The 22,759-nt window shown below is 46.0% G+C and overlaps 1 protein-coding gene across 4 annotated transcripts in view; it reads right to left on the reverse strand.

Moving 5' to 3' along the window:
* Positions 1-559: 559 nt before the first annotated feature.
* Positions 560-22,759, reverse strand: part of COL18A1 (collagen type XVIII alpha 1 chain) — a 155,088-nt gene continuing 132,888 nt past the window's right edge. For all 4 annotated transcript variants that reach the window (XM_081021637.1, XM_081021634.1, XM_081021636.1 and 1 more), the window contains 24 exons: positions 21,876-21,920; positions 21,617-21,679; positions 20,912-20,947; positions 20,009-20,098; positions 18,643-18,672; positions 17,468-17,494; positions 15,054-15,116; positions 13,989-14,063; positions 12,420-12,455; positions 11,865-11,918; positions 10,830-10,904; positions 9,807-9,881; positions 9,622-9,664; positions 8,978-9,040; positions 8,045-8,088; positions 7,130-7,252; positions 6,254-6,407; positions 6,060-6,136; positions 5,318-5,446; positions 4,695-4,730; positions 3,907-4,224; positions 2,755-2,952; positions 2,058-2,173; positions 560-1,505 (listed from right to left, as the gene is read on the reverse strand). In XM_081021637.1, the coding sequence (XP_080877763.1) occupies positions 1,292-1,505; positions 2,058-2,173; positions 2,755-2,952; positions 3,907-4,224; positions 4,695-4,730; positions 5,318-5,446; positions 6,060-6,136; positions 6,254-6,407; positions 7,130-7,252; positions 8,045-8,088; positions 8,978-9,040; positions 9,622-9,664; positions 9,807-9,881; positions 10,830-10,904; positions 11,865-11,918; positions 12,420-12,455; positions 13,989-14,063; positions 15,054-15,116; positions 17,468-17,494; positions 18,643-18,672; positions 20,009-20,098; positions 20,912-20,947; positions 21,617-21,679; positions 21,876-21,920 (2,184 nt within the window). In that variant the 3' untranslated portion in view covers positions 560-1,291. The remainder of the gene's footprint in view (positions 1,506-2,057; positions 2,174-2,754; positions 2,953-3,906; positions 4,225-4,694; positions 4,731-5,317; positions 5,447-6,059; positions 6,137-6,253; positions 6,408-7,129; positions 7,253-8,044; positions 8,089-8,977; positions 9,041-9,621; positions 9,665-9,806; positions 9,882-10,829; positions 10,905-11,864; positions 11,919-12,419; positions 12,456-13,988; positions 14,064-15,053; positions 15,117-17,467; positions 17,495-18,642; positions 18,673-20,008; positions 20,099-20,911; positions 20,948-21,616; positions 21,680-21,875; positions 21,921-22,759) is intronic.

Here is a 22,759-nt window from a genome sequence, read left to right on the forward strand (position 1 = left end):
GGTTAAAGCAACAGAGGGTTCTGAGAGCTAGCATGACCCCCAAGGCTTCAGCCAGGAAGGCCTGCCTCTTTTGCACTGACTAACCTGTTCTCTTTGAATATGGCTAGTAGAGGCATCCTCTATGGAGAATGGAGGAAGCCAGGGCAAGTATAAAAATGTAAAAAAACAAACAAATCCAAATACTGATTGTTACAACGGCAAGCAGTTTCTTCTTCCATTATGGCCTGTAAGGAGACTGGCTGAGGCAAAAGTCACTTAGGAGGCTGTTAACACCTCTAGTTCTCTTTTAGAGCTAGACAATGTGAAAGGGCTGGGTGGGGGAAGAAGCAAAGGAGAGAACTGCTTGAAGGTTCAGTCTCACTGCCCTGGGCATGTTGTCTCAGCAAAGGATACTTTCAACTCTGCAGCAAAAATTGCAACCAGCTATGAAGAGTGTTGTTTGCATCTATGTTTGGAAATAATAAGGCATTATGCCGGTTGGTGAGTCAAGCAGAGATAACTCTCCGGGGGGGGGGGGGAGACAATCAAATTCCTGGTCTCTTTGGCAGGATTCCCCCCCCCCCCTTTGATACTATGCTGGGCACACAACAGAAAAGCCACCTCAGTGTTTACAGAAATCTTAATTTTGATGATTATGCACTGTCCAGCAGGGTCTAAGCTTGTGTTATTTAGCACCGTGTCCCCACTATAAGGCAGGCAGTGCCACGTTATTGGGTTGTGTAATGCAGAAACACCTGCAACGCTACACTGACAGTAAGGGGTACGCTGCTGTTTGAGGGCTACCTTATGTTAAATCAGCCACAATAAATAGACTTTCTGACCTATCCCAACATGGCCTTGGCTTTTTTAAGGGGCCACCTGAGTGGAATGGGGGGAGAGAGGCAAACAGGGAAGCTTAACACACACAAACAATTCAAGGGTTATACATGAGCAGGATTAGAGAGAGAAAGAGAGTTAACTGCTCCATGTACCACACTTGCCTGGAGATTGCCTTGCACACAAGCCTGTTCTGCTCCAGCCCCTCCAGCAGGCAGGTATGATTCACAGCAGCCACGCCAGGAGGAAAGACACAAAACATTCAGCACCAGAGCTGCGCTGGAAGACACTCTTTGGCTTTGTCACTCATTCATCTGCTTGACTGATATATTGCGGAACTGCTTGGGCACATGATCCTGGTGGGGGTGGGGGGTGGGGAGTGGGAACCGCTTGCCCATTTCCCCTGTTCCTTAAGGGAAAACATTTGGGTTCCCTTCCTCCACTTGCAGCCAGTGCTTTTGTTGTGTGCCGTTTTTTATTTCTTGGAAGAAGTCATGAAGCTGTTTTCAATGCAGAGGACGATGAAGGCGTTCTTGCAGCTGCTGCTCTTCTGCTCGAGCAGCTTGCCCGACGCCAGCGAGGAAGCCTGCCCTGTCACCACCGTGTCGTCTGTCCGCCAGGTCTCACAGTAGCTCTCTGTTAGCCGCCGTCCCTTTGAGTCAGAGCCATGCCACACGGATTTCTGAGGCCTGAAACACACCAGAGTGTTAGGGGTTGTTTCACACGTAAGTGGCTGCAGGTGCCCCAGCAATCACGGCTCCCCTTGGGCTGATGCTTCATGGGCTCTATACAGTGTTGACTCTCAAAGCCACATATTTTTGCCACATAAAGTGGGGGCAGTTGGTCTGGGCAGCATCTTGTAGGAATGAACTGCTGCCAGCCTTGGGATAAGATACCTGGGACATTTACTCCACTTCTTGACCTGGACAGTCTTTTGGGAAGGAAAATAATGCTACACATGAATATTATACTGCTGGGGCATCATAAAATGCTTGGCGTCTAAACATTTCGTTCCTGAAAACCTGCCCCCAAGAGAAGCATCACATGGAGCTGGAAAAAGAATACAAGATAGCAAACACATTCCTCTTCTCTTTGCCTGCTCTTTATAAACAAATGAATCTTCTTTGATGCCCTTGGAGTTGCAGAGCCAGAGAGGCCAGGCCCAGCTGGAAGGGCAGCAAACCTGCAACTGTCGCACATTCCCAGATCTTCAGACAAACAAAACCATTTCCCCCACCTACCATGCAGAGTCTCTCAGGACATCCCTTCCGTCAAAGGAGAAGATGCGAACCCCAGTTCTGAATGGAGCATCAGTGCCGGAGAAAAGGTTCTCCCAATTATTAAACAACAATTCATCCTGGAAAGGAACAGAAACGGGCAATGTAATAATGTAACTGCTCTGAGAATACTTTCTGCCTGTCTGATAACTTTGAGACAGGCTGCCCTTTCCATGGACAAGACCTTGGGACCTTGCATGTCCCAGGTTCACTCCCTGGTGCCTATGGTTTAAAATATCTTAAGCAACTCGTCTGGGAAAGGCCCCTGCCTGAGAACCTGGAAGGACAGCTGCCAGTCTCCCAGTTCAATGCAAGGCAGCTCTTTACAGAAGTTTTCAAGGTGACGGCTTGAGCTGCATTACAGATCAAGTATTAAAGATAAAGGTATTACCAACATTCTCAAACTTTTCAAAGTTGGTTTAAACCTTTTTATAAAAAGTAAATAAATATTAGGTGTTGTTAAGAGATGATGATGCTGCCTTGCAGGTTTGCCCCTGACCACTAGTCTTGATGTGTAGTTCTAGCTTCAATTAACACCACTTAGAGGTTGCAATCCTACACAGGGGCAGGAAAGGAAGACAGCAATCCCATCGCTGAGCTTCATGTGTGCCTTCCGCTGTCACGAAGCGTTGTGTTTGCTCAGGCCTCTGACCAGACGTACCCTGAGGTTGACAATAGGCACCGTGCCCCTGTCTGCCCTGCGCACTATGCTGTAGAGGTCTTGCAGTCGGGAAGAAAGGAACGCTCGGAAGGTGCCCGTCAGTCCAACCTCCCTGGCTTGCTGGAAGCACTGGAAGTCAGCTCCTCGGATGCCCCGCATGCTGCCACTCAGGGGAGTGTTCAGGGCTATGAGGTGGAGCTGGAAAAGCAAGAAGACGACCACACATGAGAGGGAGCCTGTACCAATACACAAGGGAGCTCTCAGTGCAACTGGCAGAGGTGCTAAGAATGCAAAGGGGGAGGAATGTCCGGCCACCACAATACAAGCAGCCAGTCAGCAATGGGGCTGAGCGTGGGGGTCGGGCGTCTTTGCTGCTGCTTTCTGGGACTCCTGAGTGTCATGAGAGGCCAGCCCTGTTATTTCTCTCACTGGAAATCATTGTTGGGCGGACATTTCAGAAGCAGTTTGCCTATTCAGTGGTTATGTCCACAAAGCAGTCAAATTATAACTAAAATGCAGAGGATATAGTATGTAGTAACACCCTCGCCCTCATCAAAATTATTGCAACATGGCTCTGGGATGCATTCCATCAAATGAGAACTGGATATATTGTACAAATTGTGTGGGTGTGGACTAGCCAGCCGGTCAGCCCCTGTAGTCTCTACTCCAAAGGCAACCTATACCAAATTGTAAGCATAGGGTGGCCCCATGGAGCAGCCTCCCAGCCTGGGATGGAGTGAGTAGGTTGTTGACTGGCTGCCTACATCTGAAGCAAAGGGATGCAGGATGCAGGCACCCTCTCTGAGGGGTTTGGGCCCTTTGGGCCCTTCAAGCCATGAACTCACACCATTCAGAGGTTTCAATGTTTGATTGGGATTCTTGAAGGGGCCTCTTGCTCATTCATCCCTACTGCTGGCAAAGAAGCCCATTCAGACTCCTCATTGCTAGTGGCAGACCATCATGCTAAGCTAGGTGGACAACCTGTACAGAGGAACCCTTCACAATGAAAGTCAGGAGGCAGGGGACCCTTTGGTGCCAGCTGCTTTCATGACCCCACTCTCGGTGTCATTATGTAGGGCCAATTGAGGCAGCCACCCAGGCAAAACACCAAACTGCAGCAGGGGACTCTGCCAACGTGTGCAGGGCACTCACAGCGGGCTGGAAGTCATGGTGGGTGTGGACGGCAGAAGGAGCAGTATCAGGCTGGCGGTTGAGGAAGAAGGCATTCAGTGGCTCCTGCTGGTGCTGGGCTCCCTGGTGTGGCTGGTGGATGGCGGGTTGCTCAGGAAGGCGATGCTGGTTGGCCACACTCTCATCCCCTCTCCAGGGCTTGGCAGTGGAGTAGGCGCTGTATTCTCGGTGGGAATGCACAGGCAAATGCTGTTGGAAGGGGCGCTGGGATCCAGATGATGAAGCCGTTCCTCCATGGGAGTAGTGGACATTGGGAGGCCTATCATACACCTCATTGTCCTGCAGCAGAAATGAAGGGTAATGTTCCTAGAACCCTTTCTAAGTGTCCTCTTAAGGGGTCCATCCCACAGAAGAGCACAGGTCAAATAAAGCCACCACTACCCCCCCCCCCATTTCCTGCCACTCGCAGCACAGTCATCCGGCTGCATTACCAGCAGAGCCAAGCATGTACACCACCAGTCTGTACAACAGCCAGCTACATCAGCTGCATCCCAGTACAGGTGATACAAAATCCTTAGTAGCCCACTGTGGACCTGATCATTCAAGTCACACTCCCCCTGCATGACATGCCTCATTTGGATTTTCCCTGATCTATACCCGAGTGCACCATGTAGGTCACCATGTATTGAAATCCAAACACTAAAGAACATTGAAAAGATTGATAATCCCTGGATCTCAAAACTCCTAGCAAGCTTGGAATGACCCACAATAGTCTATGCGACAACACCAGGTAATAATGTTTCACTTACCAGCCCAGGGCCAGAGATGGATATTCTTTCCTCAAGCTGAAATTAAATCAGAATAAGTCATTATAGCATTTATATGATGTGTTTTGCTTGCTTTGTAATACTTAAAAGAACTCTAGGTTGGTATTATTATCTCCAAATTGCAGGTCTGAAGTCTTGCCTAAGACCACCCAGTGAATTCATCTAGGGAATTCCCAGCTCACAGTTCACTTTATACCACCAGACCCTATTGCTATTATTCTTAAGGATGAATTTTGCTATTTTCGAATGCATATTCGGTTTTGGAGGGAAAGGGAACATTTGCCAGAATGAAATAAAGCTGTAGTTGTTGCAACCTGAAACTTATCCAGGAATTCATTTGGTAAGGAGGAAACAATGTCTATGGATCCCATATCAGATTGTTTCAAGTAAGCTTCTTCCAAATCAAGCCAGAGGAAGCTCATTCATCGCTACAAGGGAGCGTTTCTTCCTGGCATTGCATTCTCTCTTGTGTGTATAAATTAGCAGTTGGTTCTGCATTGCTCTGAGCGTCTGCCAATACCCCACAGAGAAAGACCGCTCTCCAAGGTAGTAGTCCACCTACAGTCTTACCCCAAGACTGCTGTGTTCACACACATCATACTCACAAGGACTCTCCTGAAACCACTGCGGACACGGATGTAGAGCTCTTCCCTGTCCCGGATGAAAAGGAGCTGTCCTTCTGGCACCTCATGAGCTCTGCCCATCATGCTCTGATAGGTTGGCAAGATTCGCAGCTGCCAGAAAACAAATCATTTGAAAAAGGAACAACGAAAAGGGCACAGCCATTCATCAGTCTGAAGTACGAGGTGGTGGCTCACCATTAATACAATTTATATTTGGTACACTTGTAAACTGCAGGCATATTGATGACAGCCCTTGCTTTAATCACACAGGGTTCTTCATCAAATAGAGAGCACCTGAGTTATAATAGGTCATAGTTACAGTCAGATTCACAAGCCAGATGCCAGAAGCCAATGACAAACTTCACGGTCATCACTCTTACAGTGTTATCATGTCTATTACAACAAATATTTGTTGTAATTCCCAGAAATTGGAGTGGCGTTCCTTTCAATTAGCACCCTAGAGCTTTCCAGAACTAGCAACAGCTGTTCCTGTTTGTAGGGCTAGAAGCAGCAGCTGCTGCTGCTCCTATTGGACAATAAATGGTTGTCCGTGTTCATAGATGGAGCATCATCAATCACTCTGGCAGCGGCAATCTCTAGCCAATTTGTTAAATCCTTGCTTGAAGAAAACCCATCAGGGCCACCCACAGGAAGGTAACTTGCTCCACCCCTACGAAAGGAACATCACTGTAGGCTGCAGTGACCCACTGCCTCTTTTTCTTACCCCAGAAGATGATGTATCACTGGTGCCTGGAGTTCCCGGTGGTCCTGGTGGCCCCGGTGGCCCAGGAATACTGATCGCTGTAAATGAAACAAACCTAGAGCTAAACCAGCTATATTCGCACAAAGCTTGTTTTTAAGGCCTAAAGCAGGGCCATTTGCAATGAGTAGCTGGGAAAGGATCAGGTATCTACTCACATTGCCTATGGGGTCCTGGAAAGGAAGGGGGTCCTGGAGGGCCAGGTGGACCCGGAGGTCCTGGGGTCCCTGGGCGCCCATCAAATCCTGCGCCAGGAGGCCCTTGGGGGCCAGGAGGGCCAGGGGCCCCTCTAATACTGTCCCCTTTGGGGCCCTGAAGAAGTAAATAACATACATGTATATTAGAACCACTGATGTTTTACTCAATGGCAGAAACATTCACCTGCCGGTACTGATCCGCCTAAGCAATTAATTACATTCATAACCAAATGCATAGTTCTAATCCTTCCTCCCCCCTTTTCCTTCCATTGCCCCACACAAACACATTCCTCTTCCAGCTTCCTAGGCCCCGCGGCACATGGAGCAAAGGAAATGTCAGAGTTTAGCTCCATGCCCCAAGGTAAATTGTCCAAAGCTCTAACAACCAGTAACCTTTCCACTCCAGGTGCCCATTCCACAACCTGCCTCCTCTCTCACTTCCCTTGTTCTCCCGCCTGCTACTACAGTCTCTCTCCACTGCTTCTGCCACTCTGGGCAAAACAGCATTTGTAACGGTGGACAGCCTCATGGGATAAGAGAAGGCTATTCACAAAGCAAGGCCTCTCCTCCCCACCATCAGGATGATGTAAAACAAAATCTGCCACCTGTGGCAGCTACCCTCCTCTGCCTATTGGCGGGGACTGCAATGTACTTGAGAACTTCTGCACTTTGGAGATTGGGTGCTTATCCTTCTCTGCCCAAATCCCCTACCAAAGGTGCCACTTGCACTCTTAGTTTCCCCTGCCTTGGAAAGTATTATAGAATGCAGAAGACTATCCCATGGTAGAAAGATGTTGGCCACCAACCCTTGTAACAATGCAGTGTGGGGTATCTCACCGGAAGACCAGGATATCCTGGGGGGCCTGGGGGTCCAACAGCACTTGATCCAAACAATCCTCCTCCGCCTGGCTCACCCTTTTCACCTTTCAGCCCTGGGTCCCCTCTGTCCCCTCTTTCTCCCTATGGAAAGATATTAAATAAGCAAATAGACAGTGGTCAAACAAAATGCATTCTCCTATCTCACCTTCAAGATTAGCACTATTTCCTTCTAGACTTGTTCCTCTGGCTTATCCACACTTCCTCTTGTGCTGTGCCTAGAAAACGAGTCCGAGCAGTTTTCTGTTTGACTCATGCTTTCTAGGCACAAGTCAGAATGGTCCGTCACATTAGGGAATATCTGAGTGAAATAGGTTCATTGGGCAGACCTCTCTCTCCGACATCTTGCACCCAGCACCAATACACCAGCTGAACTTCCGTTGTTCAGCCACGGTAATGACAGGTGAAGATACCTCCTAGCTGAAGCTTCAGCAATATTCAGGGGCAACTAATGTGAAAACCATCAAAACTGACAAAGGGGAAGAGCAAGAGAAAATATACAATCATTCAAAATATCTTAGATAAAATAACTGGTTTTAAATTGTATTATGCTGGTTGTGATGATGACGGCTGATTATAAAGCTTTATGTTTTTGTATTGTACGATGGTCTTTGTAATTTGTTTGCTGTCCTTCGATTTTTTATTTTAATCACTGAAAGCCACCTTACAAGGGTAGTTACCCAAAAAGGCAGCTTGTAAAGTTTAGAAGCAAATAGTAAATCAAACAAAAAGTATTTTTGCCTATCCCTGTGACCCTGGCCTCATTAAATGCATATCAGCCCAAACCTGTTTGCCATCCTAGTGTGTCCTCCCCCAGCAAAATCCCTTAAGCTTCTTTTTAAATCTGTATATTCCTCCCAAATGGCAGACACTTACCCTGAAGGTGGAGCCAAATCTGCTGAGATCATAAGGGAACTGGCCTTGTGACAAAGGGAAGAGAAAAGAGAAGAATGAGATGTTTGTAATGGCAAAGAAACCAACTCTGCTCACTGTGGGGCTTCTTTCCATTGTGATCTTTGCATCTTTCTTTTATGATGGGCCTTCGAGGCACAACCCAGCCATTTATGACTGTAGGGAAAGGGCTTTTGTGTATCACTGGGTGAAAAAATTGGAAGCAATACTCATGTAAAATGCATTATTTTAGCTTGTGCTAATAAGCCTGGTACTTGTATTGATAAGGCTTGCACTGAAAAAGCCAGTGTATAACTCTTACAGATTTTTCTCCAGGAGGATACAGACAAGCTCAGCTAGGCTTTGGCTTCCTGCACAACGAAAAGGAGGGGCCGTAGCTCAGAGGTATGTCTGTTGCCTGCTTTGCACATAGGTTTGATCTCTGGCTTCTATGCTTAAGATTGTGAAGGTGCCACCGGTGCATGTAACTTGACTAGATGACACCAGGTTTATTCCAGCCCTGCAGGTCTTAGATTTTGTAGAGTACTCTGTGGTAAGCAGTGCAAGAACTAGCCTGTACAAAAGCTGTTGGATGCACCTAGCTGGAGACATAGAATAGGGACAATAGACTAATAGCGACGGAAACCTGCTGCAAAGCAAGAACTTGTGTGGTGCAGCCACCTCAAAACAACACACCTGAACCACAGCATGCTCCAGGTCTAAGGCAGGAGCAGGGAGGTTAATTGGAGGTGTGCAATGCTTAGATACGAGTTGAGTGCCACACGGCTCAAGCACATAAGCCAAGTCACAAGAGGCTTCCATGACTGCCACTAGCTCATGAATCCGTGATACCTCTTGGTAAGTGTTGGTTAAAAGGCGTAAGTTAAATGCAAGTAGCAACCCTGCAGGAACTCTTACCTGGGGGCCCAGGAGGACCCAGATCACCTTTTTCTCCCTTCGGACCAGCAGAACCATGGTAGCCTGAAACAAAGTCCTGGCATAAGGCTAGACGATCCCCAAGAGCCAGTGAGAAGGCACTGCACATCCATAGGCCAAAACTTCCAGAACCGCTAGAGGAACGTACTGATTTATACTATCATGCAAGGGTATTAATTGTACATTCGGTTCAGATTAAAATGATTCCAAATGCCTTTTAAAATGATTCCAAATGCCCCACAGCTGACATGTGCCCAATCATCAGATGGGATGATCTGCAAACACCCCACCCAGCCAAGTATCATGATAAGGGTGAAAACGGCTGTGTTCCCACCAGTGCTCTACACCATTTTTTTCTCTAGCGGCATTGCTACTGCCAGCATATTGGTTCAGGGGGCTGGTGGGCTGGATCAGGCTGGCAGGCCAACACGTCCCAATGCCTACTCGTGCAAAGACTGGCATTAATATGGGAAGTCTTTAATGGTGACCCATAGAGCACCATGGAAAAGGAATTATGAATCCACCCTTTCCTGCTTCTATAGAGGGATTCACCCCAGGAATCTGATGGGGAAAGCTGATCTTTGTCATCCAACCCCATGCTTTAACCGCTTCTGCAACATCCTTACCAGGCAATCCTGGAGGCCCGGGTGGTCCCACTTCACCAAATGCCTGAAGTTGCAAAATAAATAAAATAAATCTCCCCATGAAATACATTATTACCCAATCATTGTATAACTAACAAGACATTCAGTTTCTGGCCTTTACACATGTTTCCCCCCAGCAAGGAAAATGCACGTAGGCCATTACTCACATTGTTGTCATAAATAGGCACTATGCTGCCCGGAGGACCTGGGGGGCCAGGAGGGCCAGGGAGCCCTGGAGGACCCTAGAGAGAGGAAGAGAAAAACAGACATCCCATTAATTATGTGGGGAACTGACTGAGAACAGAACAGACTGAACAGAACAGCCAATATCCACTCAACAGTGACAATTCTGTGACCACCCTGTGGGTGGTGGGTGCTGCTCCTGGTTTTAACTGGAACTGGAACACAAGACTGCGCAATGTGGCATTGCCTCTACTTCCGGGACTTGCAGTCAACTCAAAAGGTGGAAGACAGGAAGTTGACACAGCCAGTGGAATGCATCCTGCACTCTGTTCCACCTCCTTATCATGCATGTCATCGGCATTTACAAAAACAAACAAGGTTTGTGTTTCTTTCCACCACCCACAGACAATACTTCCCCCAAATCCCAGACTCCAGGACTCCAGGCTTCAAATATTTCATTATTCTGTCTGCAACAGCAGAGGAAATCAGAGTGTTCACACACAATATACTTGACAAAATTGTTCTTGCAGGGCATGGACCAGGATTAGCATTGCTTAACTAGAGTCCACACAGTGGGTGGTTATGGCACTCTCGGACTGGGGCACGAGAGCCCAGGGGTCTGGCAACAGCACAAAATTAGGCCTATGATTTGCTTGCCTCCCCAATGCTGTGCTGTGCTGCTGCCTGCTCCCTGGTTCTAAGTAGACAAGAAGGAAAATCACTCCAAGGCAAAGGGGATGCAGCACACATGAGAAATCGTGCTCTCACAAAAATGCTTCGCCACTGCTGCATTTGGATGCTTGCAGCCACACTAGGACAAGAGCAAGGTCGTTTTCAGATGCCCCTTGGGGAGGCATGAGACCTTTTTCTTCTCTCATAACAGAGTCTGATGATGCTCGTGCTCGGGGTTACAGTGGGATACAAAGGCCATCAAAGCTAGCAGCGCTGCATGCCAGCCTTCAGCATAAACTGCACCATGCAGAGAGATGTGTCTGTTTTCCACTTACCCTTAAGCCCAGCCCTCCACTTGCGTCTGCTGGGTCACCTTTTTCTCCTTTCAACCCGTTCATACCAGGTCGGCCCTGCAAAGGACAAAAAGCCACTGCTGTGTCAGCTTAATTGACCCTTGTAATGACACAGCACTAATGAGGATCCAAAGCACAAAGAACGCTACAAACATCACCTTTTGTGCTCCCATCGGGTGAAGTGAAAGGGCAAAGAGAGAAGAATCTACTGAGATCTCACAATTTCTCTATGGGGAGCTCCTACATACTACTCCTGAAACGAAATGCCTCAAGAGTAGGTAAAACTATGTTGCGGTTCTGTCTCGAATAGATGATTTAACTGGGAAGGCCAGAGCTGTCGATATGAAGTTAGAATTAAAGGGAACAAACAGCAGGTGAAACCCTTGGTACTTTCATAGGTCCCTGAAGGAAGCTCATGGCAGATTTTGCTGGTGTCACATGACAAACCTCTGTCCTTAAAAAGCACTGTCACACATCAGCAAGACATAGAGACACTAACCAAGCCAGAGCCACTCTGTTGAACAAGATGGTGGAAAGAGGGGCTTGTAGGACCAAGAGAAGGGCAGGTTCATCCTGACTAGAAAAAGGCAACCCTGAAAAAAGGAACGCAGGGACAAACCTTGTGTTGGTAGAAGCAGCTTGGCCAGGATCTCACAGCAGAATGCGAGAGGATGGTCCTGTTGTATCTAAATGTACCCAGAGCCTCCATGCTTATGGCAGGAGGGAGTGCCAGCTGAGGGGACCTAGAAGCATAATTCCACTTCCAGATGCATGCAGAGCCACTGAGTGTTCGTTATGGCACTTGCATCCTTTTACCTAGGATCCCCTTTTGATAATGGTTCAGTCTGGAGTGAATTAATGCTGGAGTCTGATTTCTGCAGCTTCCCTTCAAATTTCTATTTAGCAGAGAGGCAACAGTGACTATTCTAGAGGTGGATGAATTTACTCCTCTTTCCCCATTCCGTTTATGATAAGGGAATGTACACTTGAAGACAATCTAAAAATAAAAATTCTTACAGGTCTTCCAGGAAAGCCGATTTCTCCTTTCTGTCCATGCCGCCCAGGTGGCCCCTAGAAGAAGAACAGAGAGAAAAGGCAGGCTTAGAAAGATGGCAAGAGATTGTAAATGAGAGTTCCTGCAATATCTGTGATGTAATGCCATCTGCTACAGGATTTGTAATTCCAAATGGAAGCAGAAGACAAGGAAATCATCATTCCCTCCAATAGCAAACTCAGGGAAGTGAGTGCTGACAAAATATATACACCAGAGGGGAGAGGGATACCCTGCTTACACTCCTTATGGCTTACAGAAACTTGGGGAAGGGCAGGCAGAAACCTGAACAGAAGGACTCCTACTAGGAGATGAAAACACACTGCAATATTTGGCTGCAGACTCGACTTTCCTAAGTAATCACACTTAGATAAATAGGAGCTACACAAAAGCTCTACTAGCAATACCACACACAACAATAACAACAGAAAGGATAATTTAATTCTATCATTTGTGCTTAATGGATGTTTAGATCTATGTAAATTCCTTGCATATAAGCAAAGATACCCTTTGTAACTTACTGCTGGTCCCACAGGTCCTCGCAGGCCTGGTTCACCCTGGCAATGAAAGCAGAGGCAATTAGACCCTCCAGACAAGCTGCTTACACTCATCCTGATTTGCTTGCGCAGTTTACAGCGAGCTTAGATTATCTTCAGTCTTTATTAAGCATTCATTTCTATTTGTTTGCAGGGTGGATATACAACAACAAACATTCATCCTGCATTCACCCGGTTTTCTTGTGGGTTGCTTACATGCCTTTCCCTTAGCTAATGGTTCACTCCACATTTTTCAATGCATTTCCCCATCACTTTCTAAACAGCAAATAAGCCAAATCATTTTTTAAAGTGGATTTCTTCCACTAGGGCAACAGAGCCCTTTAGTCCACTTGAAATGTGCATACCTAAGGTTCTGGCATGCGCTTGAATCCCTCCCGCAAAATAGTGAGAGTCTGGAGGTATCCCACACTACTATTTAGAACACGGATGATGAACCCCCTCTCTCCAGCCCCACTTTGCACCCCAAGTACTTTGCCTGACTGGAGTGTATCCTCGATATCTGCTTCTCTGCATGAAGCAGAGGGGTTTGTGAGTGTGTGTAGAAACTAGCATACTGGACAAAGTTGAAATGTACATTTGCCATTCTGTACACTTTTGCCTCCGGGCTCCATCTGCCACTGACCTTAGCAGGTTGCCCTGAAGGGAATGTCCTGATTTAGAGCACCCTGGGCTAGAGGCAAGCCCATGGTCACTAAGGGTCAAACTAGACATTCATTAGAGATTTTGCATGCATCTGCATATATATTTTTCTCTTATATAATACAGACATGTGAGGGGATAATCCTTTTCAAGGATTGCCTCTCCAGCACAATAAGAATGACCCCACAAACAGGCCTTATGGCTAAAAGTCTTAGGGGAAGACATCTCCTTTGGAGGCTCCTCGGCTGTGATTATTCAGATCTTGCTGGGGGGGGGGGGGAGATAAGACTTGTTATGTGCTGCCTTCAACCCCTGCCTTTGCCTGTAATTAAATAATAATATTTAGAGCAAATAAACACTTTATGGTCCTTAACAAAGAAAGGGAGACTCTTCTCTCTCTCACACACACACTCTCTTACCAGGGTGGTAATTGGGGAGAGACAAAGCAACATTGGTACAAACATCTTATTGCTTGGGACTTCCTGAAACCTGGCAGCGCCCATCTCCCCTGCCCACTCGATGACCACACAAAGGCTGTGAGTGGTTCTTGCCAGAGAACCACCTCACCAACCATAGTCACTTTCATGGTCACATTGCAATGAATACTCTCTCCTCCCTTTTCCCAGAAAAGATCTGAATGGTACAGATCACGTGGGTAATCCCATGCGTGCGTTTGCTAACACAACTTTTGCAGAGGGTGCACATCCAAAAACTCAGTAGCACACTTTCCCAGATGCATGGGTGGCGGCTCTCAATCTTTCACTCTCTTTTAGAGGGACTCTATACCAGTCTTTACACCATGGAGGGGGAAATCCTTCAGCTTCTTGTTATACAGTAGCAAAACTGGGTAAGTGAGAGAGAGAAAAATTCAAATGAAAACATGCTTATTTCTACCTTTTCTCCTTTTGGATTAGTTGCTATGACTGTACCATCAGGACCGATTATAACCCCCGGCTCTCCTTTTTCACCCTGTCCAAAAGACAAATGGCAAGAATGAAGACAAAATGCTTGTGAAAATATAAACTTTGCAAAACAGGCAAAAATTTCCTCTGGAACCAGGCCTCTGGCCTTTAACTATATGCAGCCTTTTAGAAATAGGTGGAAAGTTTTAATGTATTTATGGGGGGGGTGTTGGTTGTTTGGTTGTAAGTCACTTTAGGTTGTCATGGGCAAGATAAAGAGACTAAAAAAATGTAATAAATAATTACAATTGAAATATTGGTCCAGAGGAAACATGACCCATGTTATAAGCTATCTAGTACAATGATCTTATTGAAGTAAGATTCCCCAACAAGGGATGATGGCTGGCAATAGTGAGCATTTGGGGAGAGTTCATGGAAGCATGAAATGCTATGCTTGCCATGCCCTTAATCACTGTAAGGCTGAAGAAGTACAAACAAATAGAAATTGGTGCTTTGGAAAGATATTAAGATTATGGAAAATGATTTGGAACTAAGGCTTCAATCCTAACCATGTCTAATCAAAAGAGAGTCCTACTGAATTCAAAGGGGCTCACTCCCAGGTAAGCAGGGTTAGTTAGGGTTGCAGCCTAAGACCAGGAGCCAAATTGTAAGAATCCTCTTGATAGTGGAGAAATTTGCATTTTGGTGATCAAGTTGCAAACTGGAATGCTTTGCTCCAGAGGGTAGGACTCAAACCAATGGCTTCAAGTTACAAGAAAGAGGATTCCAATTAAACATCAGGAAGTACTTTCTGACAGAGCTGTTCAACAGTGGAATGGACTCCCTCAGAAGGTGGTGGACTCTCCTTCCATGGAGGTCTTTAAGCAGATGTTGGACGGCCACCTGTCCTAGGATTGTGGAGTTGGAAGGGAGCATGATTAGTCCAAACCCCTGCAATGCAGGAATATTTTGAACCCGTGACCTTCATGGATGCTTTGAGATTCCTAGATGAGCCTTGGGGGTCCCTTCCAACTCTACAATTCTATGATTGTCTTACCTTTGGACCTGAAGAGCCCGGAACACCTGCAGATCCTGTGTCACCTTTTGGTCCCACTGGCCCCTGGAATCACAGAGAATTACACCTGATGACATTGACACATGGCCCATCTTTTCAGTACTAGGAGTCTGTGGAGCAATATTGTTTGTTTGTTTTGCTCCCCCCCCCCACAACTGCACACCCTTTACCTAGGGATATTAAAGCATGCAGTGAGCCAACAGGCCCCCTCCTTTGCTTTGATCTGCTTGCCTTGGCCTAAGGATGAGCCTCTGGTCTACGAATAACGTCAAGCAAGCCATCAAAATAGTAGTCTTCATGTTTTGGGGGGAAGCTGACTGTGGAAAGTGCCAAAGAAGCCCTGCTTTAAAACAGGTCAGGCCAATCTGCACATTCATATTTTTTTTTAATTACTTATTAGAGTTCTCAAGGGAGTTTGATTATTGGTGCTAGTCCATCTGCACTTTCTCCCCTTTGTAGATTTGCGGGTGGTTTGTCTTATTCTCCTGGTGCAAGCTAGCAGAGTCTGCAAATGGGAGGGAAAACTAATTGGAAAGGGGGGGGGGGGTTAAGGCTGGAAAAAATGCCAGAGAAAATTCATTTAGTGATCTACCTAGTTTGAAAGGCTATGTGCACTTTAGCTCTCAAAATGCGGGAGCAGCAAGTGATACAGCAGGACTGGTGTCTGCTGCTCCCTGCCTGGGATGGTGAGGAAATGGAAAGAAGCAAAAGGACACACACACACATCCTTCCTGTTTTGTTCTCTCTCGTTCCATTCCTTGTCCAATATACACAACCGCTGACAAAATAAAAACAAGCAAAACATAACAAAAGCTCGATTGCTGCCAAGCCTCAAAGCTGCCCTCCTTTGCATCTGGTTGCTCTAGGGCAGCTCTCAGCCAGAGCAGCCCCCAGGGGGGAGAGCTACTCACTGAGGCTTGGAGCAAGGTCACCCAACCCCTCGCCAGGGCCAGTTCACACACATTCATTCTGACTTCAGTTGTCTCTGTTCAGAACATATTAGTACAGCTGCAAAGTCTGTAGTAGTAGTAATAGGCTGCTATGGGGGGGGTTGGGGGGGTAGGAGAATCATACAATCGACAGGCAAATCTACAGGCAAAGAAAATCAAGCTCAAGTCACAGTGCCAAGTCTTTAAAAAGGGGGTTGTGAATAGACACTTGCCTGATCAGCTGTGCCAAAATTGTTTCCAGGTGACCAATCTAGGAAGCTTTATAAAACTTTTTTTTTTACATATATGCAGGTAAAGGTAAAGGTAAAGGGACCCCTGACCATTAGGTCCAGTCATGGCTGACTCTGGGGTTGCGGCGCTCATCTCGCTTTATTGGCCGAGGGAGCCAGCATACAGCTTCCAGGTCATGTGGCCAGCATGACTAAGCTGCTTCTGGCGAACCAGAGCAGCACACGGAAACGCCGCTTACCTTCCCGCCGGAACGGTACCTATTTATCTACTTGCACTTTGACGTGCTTTCGAACTGCTAGGTTGGCAGGAGCAGGGACTGAGCAACGGGAGCTCACCCCGTCACGGGGATTCGAACCGCCAACATTCTGATCGGCAAGTCCTAGGCTCTGTGGTTTTACCCACAGCGCCACCCGCGTCCCTACATATGCAGATAGATGTCAGTAAATGGACTAGTAAATTGGTTTGTTTGTTTGTTGGAGTGCTAGCAACTGTTGTGGATTTACAGAGCTGACTTAGGGCTCAATGAACACTTCCTGTTGGGCTGCACTTTCTATGTACAGGTCCGGGATTTCTAGGTCTCTGTCAGAGCGTTCCCCTCCCTTTCCTGCCACTTACCCCAGGGAAACCTGTGTTTTACTGCTGAATCGGAGCAAACGGCAATCAGGTTTTCAGCAGATTGTCATTTCTCCAATTCAGCAGCAAATAAATAGCTTTCCTGGGGAAATCTGCAAAAGGTGGAGGGGGAAACGCTCCAACCTGGACCAGGAAAACCCAGAGCTGTAACCAGAAAGCGCAGCACAAAAGGAAGTGTGCATTGAGCCCTTATACATGTGCTGCAATTTTTCTCTTGCAACAGAGGATGCCACTGTATTCTAAGAAAAAACTTTGGCATGCCCTCCCCGCTCCAGCCACTGGTAAACTGCAAAGATGTACAGCAGCCAAATTCTTACAATCTGAGCACTGTGAAGCCACCGGGCCGTATTCAACCACATTTTTGCACTAGCACAAGGGGATTCTCCCTTCCCTCCATGTGCACCCTATGCTGTCCCCAAATCTGTCCTGGAGGGTTGGGAACAGATTTGGGGGGAACACAGGTGAGAGAAGAGGCAGAGATGGTTCTGTTGCACAAGGAGAAATCCTTGCACTGAAGGAATGATCTGCTTAGTCCTACATTGAACATTACCCCGTATGACTAGTACTGGGTCAGCTACTTACTGGGAAGCCAGCATGCCCTTGTTTGCCCTGCAAGAAGAAACAGGGTAGCATAAATAACATATAAAATATATAACAGTATTATCTCCAGCCCTTTAAACTGTAAAATAAATTGTTTGCACATAATCAGTCAAGCCCAAATGTGTGGGTCACTATAGTTGCTCAGCCATGGTCTTGGAAACAGAGGCTGAGCCTAACACAGGGTGTCAAATTAGGCAGTGTGGTGAGGATAACGGGGAATGCCTCATCATTCATTCTCACCCTTGCGCCAGCTTAGCTTCTGAAGCAGTTTATAAGAAGTGACTTTGTACATTTGTATGGATATGATGCACATCAGCAATGTGAGGATCTGATGTTTTTATGCTTGATGCTTATTTATAATTGACATCTGTGACAGGTGGATGTTGAGTCAGCCTCCTGAAGACCCAGAAACCAATCAGGGCTGGGTGGAGTGTCATCCAATTGGGAGAGAGTGGAGAACAAAAAGTTAGAACAGCAGTTAAACTGTCAGATAAGGTTTGACTGTCAGGTGACGATCAGATAGGGCTTGGTTGGAGCCTAGATAGGGCCTCGAAATGGTTTAGCTGGGGATTAGTCAGGTGGTTAGGGGCTTGCTAAACAAGGCAACAATATTATTCCCCTGTGGGGAAGGAAAATATCTTAGAAGGGGCTGGAAGTGATTCACTGGCTTAGTAGAACAAATGGCCATTCTAGGAGGAATCAGTTTAATCAGAAACAGGTTTAAAGTGAAGGTTTAAGTAAAGTTCTCAATTTCTTCTGTAAAGTGTTGTTGACTGAAACAAAGTGCTTTGCCTTATCAGTGAAATCAATAAGCTCTAATGCTCATCAAATACGTTTAAATAAAATTCCAGTTTTTTATATAGTGCCTCATCCTTACTTTGATCCTCTGGCTGAGGGATAAGTTTCCTTTCACAATATTAAAAATCCTTGCTGTTGGTTATCAGAAAACGCTACCACATAAAGATAATACCAGACCTCTCAAGTGTTACTGACAGGGAGTGTCTAAGTGTTAAAACACCCCAAACCAGATCACATCACCTCACTCCCATCTTTATTTTATTTTTCCATTCCCATCTTATTGAGGGAGTTTGCCACAACATCCTTCTCACTAAATCAGAATAAAATGATCACTAGGATAGAAATTGCTTTTTACTTACCTCTGGGCCTGGCAGAGTAGGTAACGTTTTCTATAGAAAATAATGAAAGGGTATACTTAAAATGTGATCTTTATTGTATTTCCTCATATTCTTTGGTGGGGCAAACTAAAGTCTGACCCAAAGTCCAGTAAAATGCCACAAATTTCTTACCAATGACACTGAATTGTTTATTCTTATTCCTACCATTATCCTGTCATTTCTATTAAATCAACAGTAGTTGGAGAAAAGAGATGGGCTTGAATTCAAATGTAACATTACATACCATGGGTGGAATTCAACTATTACAATTGGTCGATCGGTGAAAGTATTTCAATTTCTCTGATGGAAAAATCCTCCCCCCCTCTCTGCCCCCCCCCCGGCTCGCTGGGATTCTGGGGGTTCCTCAGGGATACATTCCAAGTCCATTTGAGGCAGTGGGGGGGGGCACAAGGAAGAAACTCTGATGTGCTAACAGGAGTTATTGTGCTAGCCCCCACTAGCACTATTATTTAGTTGAATCTGGCCCTGTATTTTCTCAGCATGAGAACCCACTGGCTTAAATCAGAAATCTAAACCTTGCAATCTAATACATGTCTACTCAGAAGAATGCCCAACTGAATCCAAGGACATCTAGACCCCTTTGCCTAAAAACTAAAATGAGCGGGGGGGGATTGCTACCCTACTGGAAGCCAGCCACGCCAACAAGGAACACTTAGAAAATTTTCTAAAGGCAATCACCTATTGATTCAAACCATGGTTTAGCATGAATGTTGAAGCCTACAAGCTCCCCACCACAAGATTGCAGGCACTTCCCTCCTTCTCAGTCATTTTGCTGCTGAGCTGCGCTGACCTAAACCATGGTTTGGCTTAGTGTGTCATCCGAACTCATGGTTTTAGCTCTCCTAGGCAAACCACAAGCTGTAGCTAAACCAAGAACAATCTTGGTTTTAGCTCAAGATCTGTCTGGAGAGAGCTAATTCATGAGCCCAGGTTTGGACAACATTTGAAGCAAAGCCATGACTTAGCTGCATGCAGCACAGCGGCAAAATGGCTGGACATGAGCAAAGTTGTCATGATCTCCTCCCTGGGAGCCTGTAGGCTCACATGTTCGCACTAGTTTGCCTTAGTGTGATATGTGAACCAAGCCAATATCTGCCAAGAAGGAAACTGAGAACTATCAGTCATTGAACTTCAGGGTATTAATATTTTCATGGTTGATGCTGAACTAGAAAATACAGAAACAAATTACCTTTATAATTAGAAATAATGAATTGATTCTTTGAGGAATGGCTCCTCTAAGGAATTGTATCATTTTGATTCACAGCAAATAACATGATTTTGCAGAAGTAAGAGGAAGGGGTCAATAAAAAAGCACAAATATCCTTACATCATCACTGGGCAGGAGGATGACTTGTCCTGGAGGGCCGGGGGGTCCAGGGGGACCTGGCAGCCCTATTCCATCTTGACCTCGTTCACCCTCAAAAGAAAAGAAAAAGAACATTTGAATGTGGTACAGAATTCAGCAGCCAGCTTGCTCACAGGGGCAAGACAGTTTGAGCATAGAACACCAATCTTGGCCTGATTGTAGTGGCTGCCAATTAGTTTCTCGGCCCAATTAAAAGTGCTGATTTTGACCTATAAAGCCTTCAACAGCTCAGGACCACAATACCTCAAGGACTGCCTCTCCCCATATGAACCAACCCAGACGCTGCAATCATCATCTGAGGCTCTTCTTCGTGTGCTTCCCCTATATGAGGTCTGGAGGGCAGCAACAAAAGAACGGGCCTTTTCTGCAGTGACTCCTCATTTGTGGAATGCCCTCGCCAGGGAGGCTCACCTCTGTCCTTTAAATATCTGTGGCCTTTTAAACAGGGGTGGAGTATTGTTTTCGTTTGTTACTATGGTATGTATTTCTGTGTTTTTATATTGTAAACGGCCCCATGATCCTTGGATGAAGCGCAGTATAAAAAATTAATAATAATAATAAAGTTTTTAGGGGGTGAGTTACAAAAAATATTAACTGCACACATTCTAGCCCATTTTCTGTTTGTTTGTTAAAAGCATTTGTATACTTCAATTTCATTTAAAAAATTGAAGTGGTTTACAACAGTTAAAATACAGTGACAACAAAATTTAAAACAGATCACCATCTGACTATTAGGGAAACTGCTGCAAGCCAATCCTGGCCTGACTACACTTTACCATAACATGTTGTGTGCACACGCGCACTCATACATATGCACATACAAGCACAAACAGAACTTCTCCTGAAATCCACGGGGATACTTACTTTAGGCCCTGGGTCTCCAGTGTCACCCTTTGTCCCCTGAAATGAAAAACACGGGGGAGACAAACACATTTTCAGAGAAGAATACAGTTTTGCACAATGGAGAACTGTGTCTGGTGAAGAACTGTGTGGCAAGTGACAGCCAGTGTGGTCCAGCAGATGGAGACCTGGACATAGATCCAGAAGACCTGGGCTGAACTCCCACACTTCAGTCATGGACTCATTGGGTGGGCTTTGGGTCACCTACCATCACTCAATCTGTTCTCCATTTACAAACAACAAAGAAGAGTGATCCCTCTCTTGGGACTATCCTAGGGATGAGTGCAATTATTATTGTTGCATTTGAGGTGTGTGATTACTTACAGATGAGGAGAACAACACTGTCACTCTATGAGGGCACACACTAGACATGGGAGATGAGAATAATACAGCTGTGAAGTCCATGTTTCTGCAGGGTTTCTTCCTGAGCTACACTTACACACTGAAGGCTGCATCCAACTAGGCTCTACTCAGAAGGGAGCCATCTAAATTAACAAACGTAAGTCTGTTCATTTCAATTGGATACAACCTATTCATTATTTGTAGGGGTATCTTAATTTTCCGCTTTTCAGCTTTCAAAAAGAAACATTTGTAGGATATTGTTTTCTGTGAGTTTGTCCGAAAGATGCCAAGAAAGAGAGGAGTGACTGCACTGAAATTCATGCTCACCTGTGGTCCTGGGAAACCCTCAAGCCCAGGACGACCATCCAGACCCGCCAATCCAGGGTCTCCCTGCAAACAAACAAAGAAGCCTAATAAGGGATCCTAACCTTCCCCACAAATGCCACTCAGCAATCCAGTCCAGCTCCCGTTAAAATACTTCATAGCAGTACAGTAACAAAACATCTCTTATAAACCAGCAGTCATGGCAGGGGAGGTGGAGACAAAGTTCACCTAGTACTTCACAATATTTATGACATGGTCTTACCTTCACTCCGGGCAAACCTGGGAGACCAGGGCTGCCGACATCACCCTGAAAATAAAGAAAAGACAGGCAGAAGGCCTATTTTTACTGGTCACATTAAATAAAAGATGTGCTCTGTAATTTTCCTATTTTGTTTTTCCATTTGAGTCCTAGCCCAGACTATATTTTTGTGCTATTGATGGTGAGATAGAACTTGTGACAGTATGTGACACGTGTGCAGCACCATCTTAATTAGAATGGTCCTGCCTGTGCTCTGCTAGGGCAGTTGGAGTGATGCCCCTTGCCTTTTGACCAGGGGTGGGCAACCTAAGGCCCGGGGGCCGGATGCGGCCCAATCGCCTTCTCAATCTGGCCCGTGGACGGTCTGGGAATCAGCGTGTTTTTACATGAGTAGAACGTGTGCTTTTATTTAAAATGCATCTCTGGGTTATTTGTGAGGCATAGGAATTTGTTCATTCCCCCCCCCCAAAAAAAAAATATAGTCCGGCCCACCACATGGTCTGAGGGACAGTGGATCAGCCCATGGCTGGAAAAGGTTGATGACCCCTGCTTTTGACAGTCCTGTTTTTAGGTCAGTATGCATCCCTTGTGAGAGCCAAGATGCTGCACCAAAATGAAGAGGCTATCCTAGTCTGAATGATAAGAGACAGGACTAAGGAAAGCATCGTGACAGCCTCATCTTGCCATACTATTCACACCTGATTCATTCATGTCTTGCACAATATATTTCCACCAACCTGAGTTCCTATACTAGTTCAACACTCTGAGTGCTTCATTGTAACACCACAAAACTCAGTAGTCCTCTGCCCCCTCCGCCTACCACCCCCCACATTTTGCCGTTATGGAAAGGATCTTAACTTGAGTAGGAAAATTGTTTTTTAAAAAGA

This window comes from Podarcis pityusensis, assembly GCF_964106645.2.
Source record: "Podarcis pityusensis genome assembly, chromosome: 1".
Lineage (NCBI taxonomy): Eukaryota > Metazoa > Chordata > Lepidosauria > Squamata > Lacertidae > Podarcis > Podarcis pityusensis.